The sequence below is a fragment of the Haliaeetus albicilla genome, chromosome 6 (assembly GCF_947461875.1).
Source record: "Haliaeetus albicilla chromosome 6, bHalAlb1.1, whole genome shotgun sequence".
Classification (NCBI taxonomy): domain Eukaryota; kingdom Metazoa; phylum Chordata; class Aves; order Accipitriformes; family Accipitridae; genus Haliaeetus; species Haliaeetus albicilla.
This window is the reverse complement of record NC_091488.1, coordinates 12,244,969-12,260,374: the sequence shown is the minus strand read 5'-3', so window position 1 is coordinate 12,260,374 and position 15,406 is coordinate 12,244,969. Positions and strand designations below refer to the sequence as shown.

The following is a 15,406-nucleotide window of genomic DNA, read 5'->3' as shown; positions in this document are numbered from 1 at the left end:
TTAAGTTTTGCCTCAGAATTCATGTTTCCATGCAGTTCTAGAGGGAGTGGTAGATGACATTAACTTTGCATCACAAGCTTTGATTGGCAGCTCTGGTGTACATAGGCTAAATCAGATTCTGGTACACAAGACAAGGTGTACCCCTCAGAGGAGTGAAACTCTTGTTATACAAGAGTACTCTCTTCCCCAGTAAGCAGATGGCATAAGCTCATTGGTTGTATCTTAGAAACTACTAGCATGTAGGCTCCAGTACCCATATAAACTGATTTTGGGGTTTTTTTCACCTCATTATAACTAATACTAGAACAGCCTATAATGTAAAAGTTTACTGGTCTTAGTTAATGACACATGGGTGTTAAGGATGGAATAGCAGGCTGAGTCCATAAGCACTTCTCTGCATCAGAACTTCCTTCCATGGCTTCCCATTTACACTCCTCAACATTGTTTTTAAAAGCTTTAATTTTAAAATCTCTTTTATGGTTTATATTGAGAAGTTTCAGACTGCTGGTGAAAGGAAAGGAAGTTTCCTTTAGGTCAGGGACTATCATCCCTGATTGTCCTCTTGGCTTAAAGCCTAGCAGCTTTAGTAGGTTGCACAAGTAGAATTATATGCAAATTGATTTGGACCAGGTGTAAAGGTAGGGGCAGAAATCTCCCGCACCAAACCACTGTATTCCGGCATCTTCTCATCCTATCCAGTCTGGTCCTCTGTCTCAACCGTTTTTTCCTGTGGCAAAGTGGAAGTAATGGGTAGAAAAAATTGCTGCTGCTGCTGCCACCTGGAATCTCTAACACTGTGGTACTTTTCCTGCCTGTTGTTGGGAAGGGTCACAGCTGGATGTGAAGTAGAGTGAGCTGTGCATGTGTGTTGTCCCTGCTGATAACTGCAGTACTCCATACCAGGGATTTAAGAAATCTGGTTTCAAACAAAAATGTATTAGATGGTGACGGGAATGAAGGTAGGTTTGTTTGGCAATTTGGTTGCAGCTCTGTGCAGTGAGTATACTTTTCATACACCCAGCAGGAAAGAGGATGGAACAAATGAGTATTTCAAATAAACCTATACCCTGTCTATAGTGTGCTCTTACCTTATACTGATTTGAACTGTGTCATACTGGTTAACTGGCTTTTTGTAAAGAGTTAAACGATAAGGGAGAAATCTTAGGCCCATCTGAAGGAAGGATCTAAAGAATGCAAAAATATGCCAATTTCTCTGGAATACACTCCAAATCTGCTATAATTCTATATAAAAACTCTTTACATGAGGAACGTAAATGATGCAGGTGTCCCAAAGAGTATCAAATCCTTCCTGTGCATTTTAGTGTTCTCTCATCGGTCAATTCAGTACAATTAAGAAGAGAAAGCATGTAAGTAAAATACCGTAGTGTGCTCTGATGGTAATCTTTGTGCTCTCAGGGGAAGAATGCTTCTTGGGAATTCTTGAGAGAAAAAGAAAAGCCTAAATGCTTCTTAGAAACCATTTTCATAATGGTCTTTGAAAGTAGCAGCCTCTATCAAGATGCTAACTTCCCATTTTCTTTATTCTCTCAGGGAGTCATAGAGTTCTCCCTTTGTCTTCTGTTTGCAAAGCTGGTGAGCTATACTTTCCTCTTCTGGCTTCCCCTCTATATCACAAATGTAGGTAAGTATCACAGTAAGGGGATACAGAATTGTGAGTACAAAGTGTCTGCAAATAAGAGCTTGAAATAAATAAGAAAACAATCACGACTGCTTCTGAAATAAGCTGTCTTTGCTACAGTAGCAGGAGAGTTGTAAGTCACCAGCTAACATATTTCTCAGTTCAATGAATACAGTATTATGAGAGGGCATTTTCAAAACAAACAAATAAAAAAAGAATCTGGTTTATCTTCAAAAATTCCAAGCGTCAATGCTGTGTCTTTGGCTCTTGCAAACCAGTCAAAAAGGTTTACTTTCTAATGTTTTTACGTGATTGAAGAGCCTTATTAAAACATGTACAAAAAATCTAAATGAGCTTCTTTATCTGTTCAGTACTGCTTTTTTGTTTTGTGCTGAAGACTGCAGAGAAAGGAGTTCTCCCTAGCCAGAGAAATTCATGTTCTTGTGAGTCACAATGTGACCTTTAAACCCCCAGCTAACAAAAAAGCTGTACTGGACAAGTATGGCAGTAACAACCAGCAGAGAGAGCGAGCTTGAACACCCTATGAAAACACATAGAGCTGCAAATCCTGTAGCTAAAGGCTGTTGTGTGTGGACTCCAGATAACCAGCGCTTCTGCAGGACTGAGTACCTTGAAAGCAGTGGGCTTTGAATAGAAAGGTTAATGATATTTACCACAGTACTGCCATTTGTACTGTGGCAGGTGTTGGTGACGTTATGGTAGTGTCACTGACCCCACTGTTTTAGTATATACTGGTCTTTCAGATGTATTTCAGAGACTTCTAAAAAAATACTAAAGGGGGTTAGAAATTCAGCTCCTTTTGAAACTTCATACTTAACACAATAGGACTGGGTTCCCCAACTTCCTGAGGTACTTTTGGAAATGTGACCCTGTAGCATATCAGTAACTACATCAGACTAAACGCAAGTATGTGCAAACAGTGAAGTTAAGGAAATCACTGTCTCTTCATAGTCCCCATAAACAACACAGTGCATGTTATGCCAAGCAGGGTTGCCAGATGTAATTTAATGATGAATATTACTGGTCATGTGATGGAGGCCTGCAGGATAAGGCTCTCCAAGTGATCCAAATGTATGCTAATCATGCTTTTAGAGCAAAGAGTCTCATGAGCATTTGTTAACTGTTTATGAATGTGTTGCTGTTCACAAATGGGAATATTGTTAGTCCAGACTTTAGCAATCAACAGCTTTATTGCTTGGACTGTATCTATAGTTTAAGTGTTAAAACGTCCTGCCACAAGTGTAACTGCATTCAAAAGACTATATACCTGAACACCCAGTTATGATACATTCTTATTTATCATATACAATGACAGCTTATGGTAGCTTATTTCTGTGAACAAACAAAACTGCCATAAAATGCCTTTATCCTAGCATGACAAGACTGTGTTGAGATTTCTACGTTTTGTAGCCTGGAAATGAGACAAATATTTTTCTTCTGTCACTAGAGCATCTTGATGCTAGAAGAGCTGGGGACCTTTCTACACTGTTTGATGTGGGTGGAATCTTTGGTAAGTTTTGTATATTAATATTTCATCCTTAATCAGACCAGTTTAGGAAAAGCTGTGGTACACACAGCTTACATATATTACTAATCCTTGTGTCTTATGTATACTGAAGAAGAGTGGTAGTAAAGGTACTAAGTTGAGAGCTGGGTTAGTTGTTCAATTTAAAGATATTTTGCTAGGTTGTCAACAACTCACAGAACTGGTGATATTGTCCCATACAGATTGTAAGAGGTAAATATTATGGAATCTTTCAGCTCTGTCAGCTCTGGGCCATGAGTCTTGGTCACTCCACCTATCAAAATATCTTCCTTTTGTCACTCTAGCAGAACAGAACTATCCCAGCTTGTACAGTTGTGTATTTTTTGTGGGCACAGAGGGGAATGGCCACAGGTGTGGGTTTGTTTGGTTGGTTTTTTTCTTGATGCCTCATACAACTGTATGTGATAAAATTGGGAGACTAATAATAATGAGGATGAGACTATTCCTTTGTAATTTGTGAGGTGACCATTAAATAGTTAATTTTTTTAATGCCAGTGCATACAGTGTAGCTCACAATAAACCAAGCATCATCATCTTGATGCCCGGCTGATTTATGACACACGCACGCACCCCCACACCCATCCCTTCTCCACCTCCCCCAGTTCCCTTATGGAAATAAGTCCTGTATCAGTCTATTAGAAAATGATGCTCATAATGGAGTTTCACTGGATCAAGAGCTATGCAGACCCTGATAGTTCAAGATGCAGGTGTCAAGGTGTGTTGCAGTTACTGTTCTAGTCTTGTGCTGGATGTGACTTCTGCCATTTCTCACAGCTTATTTCATCTCAGATAGCTAGAAGCCAGAGTCAGTAGTACCCTAGAGATCTGAGTGACTTCTTTCAGCAGCACCTTACTCCACTGTGAATACAAGCTTAACAATGTGCCAGTGCTGCCTGGACCTTTGGCATTTACATTTAAATTCAAGTAGGATGTGAGCGCTTTGGAGATGGGCAGCTGGGAAGGGAGAGGCAGGCCCAGCAGTATTTAGGAATCTGGAGAATCCAGAGAACTTCCTTTCCTTCTCCCTTTATATCATTTTGGCAGTTCCTTCCCTCAGGCCTTCCAGCCCCCTCCTGCCGCGTGCTCCGATGAGTACTTCTGTGTACAGTCGTTGGTAAACACAAGAAGTAGGGAAAATGAAAGATCCTGAAGTGACTACCTGGAGAGAAAACTGAATATTTCATTTCCCCCAAGATCTAGAATAGCTCATTTCCCTTGGTTGCAGTGCAACATGGACACAGCACTTGAGAGCCAAGTTTACTGTTGCATGTGAGGAGTTAAGAGACCAGTGAGTAGCTGGGCACAGCTGGATTCCAGAATGCTAGCAGTGGGGCCGTGTGGCACCTGGCAAAAAGGCTTTTTGCATTCAAAAGCAGCAGAACAATGATTTCTAAATATTTCTTCCATCTCTATTCCGCCCCGACCCCTGTCATCTTGGATATTTGGTTAGAATAAACAATGAGGAAGAACAACTGTCTGCTGCTGCTATCTTCCAGCTATCTTGGGTTAATAAGGATATTGCTACGTGAAAATTACGTTGTCAGTCTCATGCTCTGTGCTGCTGTGTATAACGTGTACATTAAAAGTAGTATTGTATTGGTTTAATCCGGATTGGGTTTCATTAAGTACAACTGATGTCTTTTGTGTAAAACATGCACAAAGTGTTTTCCTCACGCATCTATGCCTTCTTTCAGGTGGAATTTTGGCAGGCCTGATATCAGACAGGCTGGAGAAGAGGGCATCAACCTGTGGAATGATGTTATTGCTTGCAGCACCCACAGTAAGAGTTTGCCCTTCTCTTACAGCTGTGGCTGAGACTTTGACAGCATTCCTTTGGAAGTTGTGCAGACAGCATCTTCTAACTTGGATGTAAAGAGTTCAGGCCAGATTAAAAGCTGGCATGAAAAGTTGAGCATGTGAGCAAATATAGACATTGGGGCTCCCTTTACTAAACAAGCAAACAAGTCTAATGTATTGCTTGTTATAGGATTATATGGAAGGTTTCACTCTCTTGTAAAAATTTGATGTTCAATTCTTAGCCAGAATTTTAGCTGCTCAAAGGCTAAAATTTCTGTGCTGTAACTGTTGGAAAACTGGCAGTTGGACATATGAGATGCATTTTCTTTGATTCTTTTGTGAACAGTATTCTGTGCTGTGTTGAAGCTGGCAATTTGAAAGATTAAAATTGAGTGGTGTCATAACACAGCCCTTTCTTCTGAAAGGACATACTGGGGAATAGGAGCATACCCCTTATCTCCCTCCTGTGTCCAATCAAACAATAATTTTGCTGTGGTCTAAAAGGCTTTAGTAAAACCTAGAATTAGCTTTCACATAATACCAACTAAGATATTTTGTAGTTAACATGGGGAAAATGGAGAACCTAGCATTAGTCCGTATGATGGTATGCAACATGCTTGTTTTTTCATCTTTACAGTTGTACATGTTCTCTGCAGTTAGTAAAATGGGTCTTGAGGCTACTGTAGGTGAGTATTTGTAAATTATTTTCTGCTTGACTTTCTGTGAACTTTTCCTTTATGATCCTTTGATGCTCTTTTTTTTTTTTTTATTTTATTTTTTTTTTTATTTTTATTTTATATTTTCCCGGAGAGGGGGAAGTATGTAATCAAATTCGCTATGCTTTGTTTTGCAGGCTTTTTACAGGGTAAGAAAGGGGGGCTAGGAAATGAATAAAAGGTGGCATGAGAACAGTGATTTAGTTAGTATCATTAGTCGTCTTTCTGGAGCTTGTTGTGTCAGCACAAGCTTTATTGTATTTCCTGTGCCAAATGTCAGAGGTGTTTAAAGACTACTTGTAGTACTTCTGACATCAATGTTAACTTCACTTGCATAGGCTGAATTCACTTGTGGCTTTCTATCTGTTACCTCAAAACAGAAGTTGAAACACAAGTGCTGACAGTAGTGTCTTGCTTACCTAAAAGCCTTGTTAAGTTTTAGGGCCCTCTGGTGCTTGGTACTGTACAAGCAGTGTAGGGGCTTATGGGTGGATCCTGTGATCATCCCCTGCTCTTAGGGTCAGTTTGGTCAGATTTTCCCCTTTTTCTGACCTACCAGGATCAATAAAGGCCCTGGGAAGTGCCTTTTGACTCAGCCCATCTCCTGTTATATTTGAGAATTCATGTCATGGAATAAGCATTGAAGGGAGACAGGAATGTATGTTGCTTTTCCTCCTTTCCCAATTCTGTAATGGGGTCAGGGGAGCCAAGGAAGCATTAAACCATTTGAGAACCATAGGCTATGACGTCTTCTGTTGTTATGGTTAACAGTCTTTCAGGCAACTCACACTTTCTGTTTTTGTCAACTTGCAACAGTGATGCTGCTTATCAGTGGTGCCCTGGTGAATGGCCCTTATGCACTGATCACCACTGCTGTCTCTGCCGACTTGGTGAGTTTGGCTTCTCTGCCTCCAGTGTTGCAGCTTTGGCCTCCAGAGAGAGCCCTTTGACTTCTGCGTCAGTGAAGGGGCTGCATTGTCCCAAAGCAAAGGGATAAGGAGCTGGATAGGCAGTGCTGAACTCAGCCACTGAGAATGTTTTAGAGTTCATATATTAGTATGAATGAGTGTCATGCTTGTGAGAGGCTTCTAAATTATTCTTTCCAACTAACAAGACAGACCAAAGTGAATGTGAAGGTTGCATACAAAGCTAGGTCTCCATACAGGTGCCTTCTCCCCTTTTATACTTTGCATCTTTAAATGAGAGAAGGAGCTGTATCTGTGTGAGAGATGTGCTGGAGACTTCTATCATTGCAGAAAGCTATACCTGGCACATACCCTTTCTTTTGTCCATGCTACGCTCTGCCCTTTCTTGTACAGTTGCTCTGGTTGCCAGTACTTCCAGCTGGATCAGGTCAGTCAAGTCACAAATGCCATGTGAAAACATTGTCCCTGGTACCTTTCATTAGGTAGGCTTTGGAAGGTCGCTTTCAAAGGTGTTGGTTCCTTAAGGCACCAAGCAAGAGGCAAAAGTCCTCTAACAACAAATGCTCTAAATATAGGAAAAGGAGCAGGACAGAAATCTCCAAATGTCCTCTGGAGCCCTAACCTTGGCCTGGAGGTCTTGGCAAGACAAAGGAGGCCACCATGCATTGCCCGTTTTATCCTTAGCCTTGTTGAAGGGGCGGCTAGCTAGAAAGTGGGGCATGACATCACAAGATCCCTACCTGGCCCTTGGAAAGAGAGTTGAAACTGCCAACCAATTCCTCAGATGTCAACAATCAAACATCTGACATGAGCAAGTGTAAATCGCTTATTACCTGACTAGATTCTCCTCAGTGTACTGGAGATAAAGGACTGTCTCTTATTAGCAGTTCTAAGTCACCCCCTTTTATCAGTTGTTTTGTTTGGAGACCTGGCTTCTCAAATTGGGACTGAACAGCTTCTTTTGGCTCAACAATTCTCTGAATTAGCATTTCAGTATATAACCATAATTCTGGTAATCTAGTATTCCTGTCACAGCAGTGATTTCCCCCCCCGCCCCGTTCTGCAGAGCTTTGCTGTATCAGCAGGGGAAAAGATGGCTGTGGAAACAGCCTTGCAGCATAATGCAAAGCTGAAGTGCTGCCCTTGTTGCTTGAATCCACAATGTGCAGAACAGAAAGCTTCTTGGCTCCTGTGGTTTAAATAACATGATTTAATAAAGGAGAACACTGTAGGCAACAGGCTGATGGAGTAGAAGGCTTCTTTAAGTAGTGATAAAAGGGTCTGAGCTAGGATATTTGAGGCATCTTCACAATATGAAGGGGTGTGAGCTAAATGATGATTTAAAGACTTTTTCAGAGTTCAGCTCAGAATGGGTCTAAGCAGTCTTTGTCACTTTAGGGTACCCATAAAAGCCTGAAAGGGAATGCAAGAGCCTTGTCCACAGTGACAGCGATCATCGACGGAACAGGATCTGTAGGTAAGCCAGAGCTGTAAGGTAGCCTGCCTTAGCTGTGGTAGGTTAAAACAAAGGATCTTTGAAAAACTAGCCTCTCTCCAGTTCACATTTTGCCAGGACTTAGTACAGCTTTGGAAATGGGGAGTAGAGCAAACTTAGCCTTAAACCTGTCTAGCGGTCCCACACCTGAGGGAGGGAGGAAGGAAGGAAGAGGATGGTAGATGGATAGTGGGCACAGACAGCAAAAGTAGATGCCATTGGGCTGTTTCTGAGATCAGGGATATTTTATTCATGCCCTCTGCACTGGTATCTGGAAGGGAAAATTGAGTAGGATTCAGCTTAATACTGGATGGGCATTTTGTGGAGCCAAAGGCAGGCGTTTCTCAAACTTCTAGTCTTCCAGCTTCCCCTGTGTTAGGTTTCCCATAGGCTTGCAGCTGTACCAGTAATGTTTTGTGCTTTCTGGGACCTTTTAATACATAAGGTAACACTGAGTTAACTAGGTGAAGGAGTTGGTATTCTAACTCAGAATAACTGTTTTTCAGCATAGTAAATCTTATGTTGCATCATTCTGACAATATCAATATTATATTTCAGGTGCGGCTTTGGGCCCTCTCTTAGCTGGTCTTATTTCCCCATCTGGCTGGAACAACGTGTTTTACATGCTTATGGTGGCAGATGCATGTGCCTTGCTAGTAAGTCTAAAAATACTGTTTGGTTACTGTGTATTTCCTTTGTGCTAAACTGTCTTAAAATGCAAATTTTCCCTTTGCAATTTCAATACTGCATCTTATAAGAAACTTCCAATTGTGTAGGAAACTTTAGATTAAAGAGCAAATTTGCTCATTTTGAAATTCTCATCTAATTTTAATCAAAAGTGCAGATTAGTTCTGATGCACTTCAATTCCTGAGCAAATACACATCTGTTAATTGCTGGCCGAGCAGATTACAGGAGGCATAATTGTTAAGTAAACCTTCATATATAGACCTAGAAGATGCTTCAGATTCCACTCATGAAAGAATTACTTCTGTTTTCTTTAAAGCTGGTTTAGCAAAGCGGTAACAAATGTTCTGCTACATTGCTGCATCACCAAAATCACCGTGATAATGAAGCTGTTCAAAGCTAATACATCGCATCTCCAGATGGGCCCTAAAACTGCTGTACTAGGTTAGACGAGAAACTGGCATTCTAACTTCTGACAGTAACCAGGAGCAGATGTTTAGGGAAAAGGAGTGCAACGCACTTGGTGGCTTGGTACAAAGCACATCCATTTTCCTTTTTTTCTCCTGTCTGAGATCCTGTATGATTGATAGGAAGATCTGAAAAGCTTCTGTTTGGGTTGGTTGGGTTGGGTTTTTTTTCCACTTCTGACTTGCACTGCTTTGCTTTTAAAGACCAAAGAAGACGTGAGATGAGGCAAGGTGAGTCTTGCTGTACCTTTGAAGTTAGTCTTGCGGCACTCACCTGTAGGTTAGCCTGTAGGTTACATTTTTGAGTTTGCCACAGATTTCCCTGGCAGGCATCTGTGCCAGCTTTGTTCTCCAGTAGAGCAGAATGCTGCTATGACTACCTCAGAGATGTCCTGAAGTGTCACCTGCTTATCCTCTCCTTTTGAAGTCCTGGGTGGAAGTGCTCATGAAAGGCCAGGGTGAGTGTGAAACACTTCAGAAATACTCCTTCCTCCGTACTGGCTGTGCCCAGACAAAGCCCTGTGCCTGCACAGTACTGCAGTGAGCTCTGTGCTCCCGCAGAGGAGCTAATGCCGAGTGTGTCAGACCACTCTTTCCTGACAAAGGAAAAGCAGAAAGTCTTGCTTTGAGTTACGATTTAGGCTTTTTTTCTAAATTCAAGTTAAACCCAAAATTTTAAAATAATTTTTCCACATTTAAGATGTGAAATCTCTGAAAATTAAGTGAATTAGGTAAGTTAATAGTTGAAGTATATTGCCACTGGTAGTCAGCAGCTCTATAAATCCTGATTTGTGCTGTTTTCAGTATTAGGTATTCCATGCTGCAGAGTGAGGTTTGGGAGATTGTCATAGTTTTCCCAAGTAGACTTAAAGCTCTGCTTTTTTTCTTTTATAGTTATTTATTAAAACCAAATGAAAAAAATGCCACATTTCTTTGCAGCATCAGTTAAAATGCCTTCGTAAAGCTCTGGTTTTGGGAGGACTAACTCTCTGCTGTTGTAATAAATCTTGGGTTTTGTAACTCTTGTTCTGGTTTTCCTGTTCTTTGCAGTACAGCATATAGATGCCTATGTTCAAATGTTATTTCTTCAAAGATATCTGGAGGGGCTTTAGCCTCTTACATGGTATTCAGTTCTGTCATTCTTGGCCACGCCCGTACCTCTGAAATCTTAGGTTTAACATCTTAAAACACCAATACTTATAGTAGTGAAGAAACTTCCATTTATAACAGTGAGACTCTGAGGATAAGGAAATCTGTAACAGTGAGGAACCCTGGAAGTTTTAATTCTGTCTCTAAGGTACATAGGAATCATCAAATTTTGTTTGTAAAATCACTTTCCTGGGTACTGTCTTAGTACACCTTTCAAAGTGCACTTGAAGTCCTGATCCTGCAGAGGCAAGTAAACTTGACTGACTTTACTTGCCTTGACTAATTGCGTGATTAAAACTTTTCACACACAGTTGTTTTTCCGAATAGCAGCTAAAATACCTTCATGCTCCAAAATGCCTATCTGCCGTGTTTTCTTGAAGTCTTGGGTTCCCTCTGCTGGTTTCTTTACATGTCTGCTGGTAAAGTAACTTTGGAAAGCCATTCTGGTTTTTGCAAAGAAATTGATCTCTCAGTTGTGAAAAGGAAATTATTTTCCTCTTGCCTATTCATTGTGAAAACTCCTCTTCCAAACATTGACTGAGCATCTGTAAATCTTTTATATTTTTTTCTTTTTTTTTTTTAACTGAGTTCAGCATTACAGGGTAATGTTTCAAATGAGGAACTCTTCAGATAACTGTGAACATCTTATCCTGAAACTTAGCTTATTTGTATATCTGTATAGATATTAACACAGATACTGTGACTGTTCTTACAGTTCTTACTCCGTCTTATTCAGAAGGAACTTCGGTGTTACACAGATCATACCCTGTAAGTGTTATGCATGGCTGTTGCTCTTTAACAACAGTTTAAAAACATGTGTACTAAGCCTTTGCCCCATAATACCTAGATGTAGACTGAACATTTAAGATTTCTGTACATCCATTTCTGTCTGTTTTAATTTTGCTTCAAAAGAGTAATCTCAGTTTAATGTTAGCACATAGACAAGGCACTTGGGGACATGGTTTGTGGGCATGGTAGATGATTGGACTCAATGATCTTGAAGGTCTTTTCCAACATAAATGATTCTATGATTCTATGTTTTCAAATCATGAACGTTTTTCTTTAGAATATCTTATTTTGAAAAGTATCTGAAAACAAATCTCTGTCACCATCTCTTGGTTATGGTTTGTTTTTTCCTAAATATGTAATCTTCTTGGGTTTCATGCAGGTGGGGAATAAGAAGCTACTTGATTGCTTGCTCTGTGTTTATTAATAGTTTCAAATGTAACTTTTTCCAAAAGGTCTCCTTAAAGGAAAGGGTGGCTCTGAATTTACAGTGTTTTAAATTGAGAAAAAAATAATCCACTGAATCAATGGAGTTACACTTGAATACAGAAAATCTAAATTGAGCCCCTTTGTTGTAGTTTTGGAGAAGTAAAATGGACAGAGAATAGTAAAATGCATGGCAAGGGATGGATCCTACATTTTGAAGTTAGCAGCTGTTATGCCTCACACCTCAACTTTTCCTGCCTGGTTGCTGTTCTTTTCCAGGTTTAAAGAACACTGAGCTATGAGACCAGATTTGGAATAAGGACTGTGTCAGTGATCAGAGCTCTTCCCTGAAAAACAAACTTCATGGAATGCGTTATTCTATATTTAAGAGATTCTGCTTGGTGAAGAACTTTGCACATTCACTGGAAGCAGTGTGAGAAATGCAACTGGTAAATCCCTGAAGCTCTTATTTTTGCACATGAATAAGTACCTCAGGATGGCAACTATTCATCAGATGAAGAGACAGGAACTGGAAAGGTTTTAGCAGCACGCCTCAGCTGAGCCAAAGAGAAATACCAAGTGCCTTTTTATTTCTTTTGATAGGATGTTTTTAATTAAAATGCCGAACTGTGTATTTTCCAAAAACAAGTCAAAACTAGAGCGGAAGGAAGTTGAAATCATAACAGTCTAGCAGTGAAACATCCCAGTGTCAATGAGCAAAGTATGTATCTCGTATGTCATCTTGCGCACATGAAGGGCATCGCTTTATAGAGCACAATACCAGCTGGCTGTTAAGATGCACTGCTATTAGTATTTTGAAGCTGCTCAGACAATAATAACCTCACTATATTATTAGTTTTTAACTACAGTACTAATTCTAATCCCAAGGACAACATCCAGCCTTTTGGTAGGTAATGAAATGGAATTTAGTGTTGCGGTGTACCGCAGTTAGCAGTTTTCACAGACTCTCTGGATGGATGTTACGCCTCAATTAGCATTTTGTGAAAGGAGACCTAAGCAAGAAGAAGTAGATTATGAGTCAGAATTTCCAGTGGGGAGCTCTAATGATTTTCAGGACATTATAAACTGGTTGTGCAAATGTCATATAACTGTTGTGTTGCTCCACTAGGCTGGGTTGAAATGAGAGGTTGTTCCTTTGGGGTGGCAGAGAACTGTGAGCTGTCATACTTCAGCACTACAGGACTGAACAGATGAGCTGCCTTAGTGCCTGCCGCCACAGTGATCTCTGTTGGGTACTCCGCGGTTTCAGTGCTGGTATGTGCATGTGGAAGTCATTGTCAGATCAAGGCCTTAATAACCAGAAATCTCTTTGAAGTGACTAATTTCAAGTGGCTCTGAATTTCAGATTTGGAGCCAAAATATCAGAAAAGAAAAATTACCTAGGTGGTAGGTTGTAAGAGAACATTTCAGTAACTAGTGTTACCCAGCAAATAGACGGTTTAATGTCTTCAAAACATATCATTTCTTTGTACAGCCATCTCCTTTGCAAAACAGATGTTTCTGTGATTTTTTTTTTAAAGATGTACAAAGTAAAAAGGAATTTTTTTTTCTATGAGGTGTTTATACTTAGATCACAAAGGCTAGATAATTTAAACTGTGTATTATTCTTAACTGTAGTTATTAAAGCTCTAGGCATATGTCTTGTTCTGAACTATGCTCTTAAGTTTTGTGAAACAATGCAGTAGTCTTTACACTTGATTAACAAAACAGCACACTCTAAAGTAGACTGCCAAAACATGGAGAAATGTCTCATCAGCTGCTGGTGGTGTTCCATGTGCTGGCACAACACTTAATTTCCAGGGCTGTTTTGTAATTGTTCAGTCTGTGATGAGTTATTTCACTGGTTTGATTCGGCACATGCTTTATGCTTGCCTTGAACAGTATAAGAATGTGTTCATTTTTAACTGTTTTGCTGAACAGAGATACAGGGAAGACCTCAGTCCCACAAAGACTTAAGGAAGGTTACCAAGTCCTTGTAAGGGAACGCTCTGTGTCGGCCCTGACCCTGCGGTTACCTAGATGAATGGTTAACTTCACACATTTTGAGTAAACCTGTTGAGACCAGTGGGGATACTCAACATGTGAATTCCTAAATCAGTGCTGCGTTTGGGCTTTAGGCTGTAGTTAAATTTGACAGAATTCTGCAGCAAAGTTACTTGAAAGGAATTCCGTCCTGGTGGCATGGCACACTGCCCCTCACTTGGCCAGGCTGACTCTGGGGGGGGTGCTAGCCTGGCCAGGGGACTGATCTAGTCTCTAATGGGGGGAAAAATAACATTGCAACCCCAAAACAGCTGTACTGGCACAACTTCAATGGCTGTGTGAGGAGGGAGGGATGGAGGACTTCTTAGCTGAAGATGCCAAACCCTTCCCCCCAAAAAGGTATGTAAAGCTATATACTAGTTTATTGAAACAATTTAAACTCCGCTGCACTCAAATTTTGAGAGGCTGTTCCCTATGGGCTGAAGTCTTAGGTTAAAATGCTTTCAGTTGTATTTAACAGTCACACGTTGTAAAGATATTTAACTGTGTTTTGGGTTTTACATGTTTTACTTGTTGGGGCGGCTGCTGTTATTTATTTATTTATTTGAATAGCTTTTGCACTGCAGTGACTTGGGTATGGGATCACGACAATGTTGGAGGTGCTGAGTCCTTCCTTCCATCGATTGTAGGCGGGAGTTAGGACTCCTGGTGCGCCGATGTCTCCTTCCTTGCTAATGTGCAGCATTTCAGTTCCAGCTATGAATGTGTTGGACAAAAAGATAAAGATTTACTTTTCTTTCTTAACAACCCTAAAGGTCCCCCAAGTTGTGAATAAACTGTGTGTTTTGTTAGTATCGGGTGTCAATATCCATTAATCTAAAAATGAGCAAGACTGACAAAATTTTTTGTGTAGAAATGCGAGTGACCAGTAGGTAGAGCCAAATTTAAATATGATTGCAGGATTTGTTTCTTGTTTTTTAATGTTGGTTATTGTGAATTTTATCCATTTACTGTCCTGTGTTGAATAAAAATAGATTCTACTTTAAAATTAGAAATGTTGATTGCTTCATCTTTTACATCTCTGGGATGAAATGCTCCATTTATTGGTTGGAAGGATAGACATCCCTGCTGGGACAGTGCTCCTGTCTCTTGTGAGGGTAACAAAAATGGTTCATTAGGAGAACAAATAAGAACATTTTGTTTTGAAAACAGTGCCCTTCTCAACTTGAACATGTAATTTTTTTCATTTTGTGGGATTGTGCGTTGTACAACATCAGTATTTCCAATCAGCTGCATCAGATGGGTGTATTCTGCTTACTTATTTTGGTCTAGTAGGGAAGGAGGACACTCAACCCGAGTCAGGGGCTGAGTCCAGCTCCTACAACGTAGTTTTAAGGTGACTTCTTTTGTTGTCTGCTTTGCCTGCTCTTCAATTTCAGTTCCACATAAATTGAAAAACTTCATCTTTTCTCTCTAGCTCTAATCATGTGGAACATTTACTGTCTTGATTCCGTTACGACGTTTGACGGGGTTTGTGTGCCTCTACCAGAGATAAAATGTCCAAATGACAGATGCACTGGGGAAAAACTGCTCGAAAAGGAAAACAATTTCTGGCTAGAAGGAGGTGTCTGAGGGTCCTGGACAGAATTTCTGAACAAGATGTGCCCAAAGTGCCTCCCAGGAATAGGCAGGTAGTAGCTGGGGCATCTTACAAAAGAAGGGAGACTCAGATCCAAGTTTCTGTTCTGC

General features: G+C 40.4%; 1 protein-coding gene across 3 annotated transcripts in view; it reads left to right on the top strand.

The window, feature by feature from the left end:
• SLC37A1 (solute carrier family 37 member 1) overlaps window positions 1–14,712 on the top strand; it is a 39,786-nt gene extending 25,074 nt beyond the window's left edge. For all 3 annotated transcript variants that reach the window (XM_069785054.1, XM_069785055.1, XM_069785053.1), the window contains exons 13-21: window positions 1,552–1,642; window positions 3,108–3,170; window positions 4,901–4,986; window positions 5,641–5,689; window positions 6,536–6,609; window positions 8,044–8,122; window positions 8,699–8,796; window positions 11,157–11,209; window positions 11,933–14,712. In XM_069785054.1, coding sequence (XP_069641155.1) covers window positions 1,552–1,642; window positions 3,108–3,170; window positions 4,901–4,986; window positions 5,641–5,689; window positions 6,536–6,609; window positions 8,044–8,122; window positions 8,699–8,796; window positions 11,157–11,209; window positions 11,933–11,948 — 609 coding nt within the window. In that variant the 3' untranslated portion in view covers window positions 11,949–14,712. The remainder of the gene's footprint in view (window positions 1–1,551; window positions 1,643–3,107; window positions 3,171–4,900; window positions 4,987–5,640; window positions 5,690–6,535; window positions 6,610–8,043; window positions 8,123–8,698; window positions 8,797–11,156; window positions 11,210–11,932) is intronic.
• Window positions 14,713–15,406: the final 694 nt, after the last annotated feature.